We start from the raw sequence: 2,500 nt of genomic DNA, 5'->3' as shown, positions 1-2,500 counted from the left end.
CGTAGCTCTAACTGTGGGCTAGTTTAGTGCAAGGGGTGTAGCATAGCTCTAACTGCGGGCTAGTTTAGTGCAAGAGGTGTAGCATAGCTCTAACTGTGGGCTAGTTTAGTGCAAGAGGTGTAGCATAGCTCTAACTGTGGGCTAGTTTAGTGCAAGAGGTGTAGCATAGCTCTAACTGTGGGCTAGTTTAGTGCAAGAGGTGTAGCATACTGTAGCTCTAACTGTGGGCTAGTTTAGTGCAAGAGGTGTAGCATAGCTCTAACTGTGAGCTAGTTTAGTGCAGGAAGTGTAGCATACTGTAGCTCTACCTGTGGGCTAGTTTAGTGCAAGAGGTGTAGCATACTGTAGCTCTAACTGTGGGCTAGTTTAGTGCAAGAGGTGTAGCATACTGTAGCATTAACTGTGGGCTAGTTTAGTGCAAGAGGTGTAGCATACTGTAGCTCTAACTGTGGGCTAGTTTAGTGCAAGAGGTGTAGCATACTGTAGCTCTAACTGTGGGCTAGGTGTAGAGCATAGCATGTATCTGTCACGTGATTGGTAGAGGCCTTGACATGGTTCTCACAGGTGACTCAGAGAAGCATTGCATTGACTTCACAGTATGCTAGCGAGACAGACAACGCATAGAACTCACAGTGTGTTGCTAAGAGACACATGCATGGTTGAGGGCAGTAGAGTGTTGTGGTTGAGGGCAGCAGTGTGTTGGTAAGGGACACATGTATGGTTGAGGGCAGTAGAGTGTTGTGGTTGAGGGCAGTAGAGTGTTGTGGTTGAGGGCAGCAGTGTGTTGGTAAGGGACACATGTATGGTTGAGGGCAGTAGAGTGTTGTGGTTGAGGGCAGTAGAGTGTTGTGATTGAGGGCAGCAGTGTGTTGCTAAGAGACACGTGCATGGTTGAGGGCCGGTATGTGGTTTACTGGTGTGTGACTGACCGCTGTGTTCTCTTCTCTCCTCTCTGGTCAGAGGGTTTATTAGTGTGTGTGTGTGTGTGTGTGTGTGTGTGTATGTGTGTGTGTTCTCTCCTCTCTCTCTCTGGTCAGAGGGTTTCCAGTCGTGGATGTGGAGAGGACTGACCTTCCTGCTGCCCTTTCTCTTCTGTGGCCACGTGAGTCTCCTCTCTCTCTCCTCTCTCTCTCCACCTCTCTCTCCACCTCTCTCTCTCTCTTTCTCTCCACCTCTCTCTCTTTCTCAAGGCGTTTAGATTTAGTCTGTGATGCAGGATATTGACAGCGCAATAACTTTGAAAGACAGCATTGAGGCATTGACATAGCCAGGCGTTGAGGCATTTGACATAGCCAGGCGTTGAGGCATTGCCATAGCCAGGCGTTGAGGCATTTGACATAGCCAGGCGTTGAGGCATTGCCATAGCCAGGCGTTGAGGCATTTGACATAGCCAGGCGTTGAGGCATTTGACATAGCCAGGCGTTGAGGCATTTGACTTCCTCAACTGTTGCCCCAGCCCAGCCCAGCCCAGCCTCAGCCCAGCCTCAGCCCAGTCTCAGCCCAGTTTCTGGCCCAGGTTGTTTTGGTATCAGTTGTTTGAGTGGCGGGTTATATTTGCTCTCTGTGAGAGTGCAGCAGAGCTTACAGTGTTGTGGCGCGGTGCCTGAATTCCAACATGGGCCATTTAAGATTCGCAAACACACCTACGGGCCTATGACGTCTTTAGAAATGCCGGATCATTTCAGGCAGAGATGTTTTTTGCTTTAAGCCCTGAAGCATCATGGTAGCAGCAGCAGCAGCAGCAGCAGCAGCAGGGGAGTGATGCAGTCAGCCAGCTCAGCTATGCTATAAGCTTTATCTCAATGTTAAAGGAGACCAGCTCAGCTATGCTATATGCTTTATCTCAATGTTAAAGGAGACCAGCTCAGCTATGCTATATGCTTTATCTCAATGTTAAAGGAGACCAGTGGTGAGACCAGCTCAGCTATGCTATATGCTTTATCTCAATGTTAAAGGAGACCAGTGGTGAGACCAGCTCAGCTATGCTATATGCTTTATCTCAATGTTAAAGGAGACCAGTGGTGAGACCAGCTCAGCTATGCTATATGCTTTATCTCAATGAATGTTAAAGGAGACCAGCTCAGCTATGCTATATGCTTTATCTCAATGAATGTTAAAGGAGACCAGTGGTGAGACCAGCTCAGCTATGCTATATGCTTTATCTCAATGTTAAAGGAGAATAGTGGGGAGACCAGCCCAGCCATGCTTTATCTTAAAGGGATAATCCGGAGTGAAATGCACTTTAGATCAATTTTTCGGACTATTGGGAGTACATACGTTGAGTTGACACCAAAATCATGTCATTCGGATGTATATTGAGAAAGTTCGAGCTCACCGTTTTTAGCCAAAACTCGTTGGAAGTGACGCGGGCATGTCTTTCGCCGCTACAAAACGCTATTTGTATACCTCTTCTACTGTTCCAAACAACACTACACTTACGTGGTAGTGAGTAGAGAATCCCTAAAGCCAAACCGAAGTATCCCCACGTCTTTATGTGGTC

General features: G+C 47.6%; 1 protein-coding gene across 2 annotated transcripts in view; it reads left to right on the top strand.

The window, feature by feature from the left end:
• tmem120aa (transmembrane protein 120Aa) overlaps positions 1-2,500 on the top strand; it is a 12,365-nt gene that overhangs the window by 7,973 nt on the left and 1,892 nt on the right. For both annotated transcript variants that reach the window (XM_062535944.1, XM_062535943.1), the window contains one exon: positions 1,038-1,102. In XM_062535944.1, the coding sequence (XP_062391928.1) occupies positions 1,038-1,102 (65 nt within the window). The remainder of the gene's footprint in view (positions 1-1,037; positions 1,103-2,500) is intronic.

This window comes from Sardina pilchardus, chromosome 5, assembly GCF_963854185.1.
Source record: "Sardina pilchardus chromosome 5, fSarPil1.1, whole genome shotgun sequence".
NCBI lineage: Eukaryota > Metazoa > Chordata > Actinopteri > Clupeiformes > Clupeidae > Sardina > Sardina pilchardus.
The sequence above is the reverse complement of the archived record's forward strand: the minus strand, read 5'-3'. Positions and strand labels throughout refer to the sequence as shown.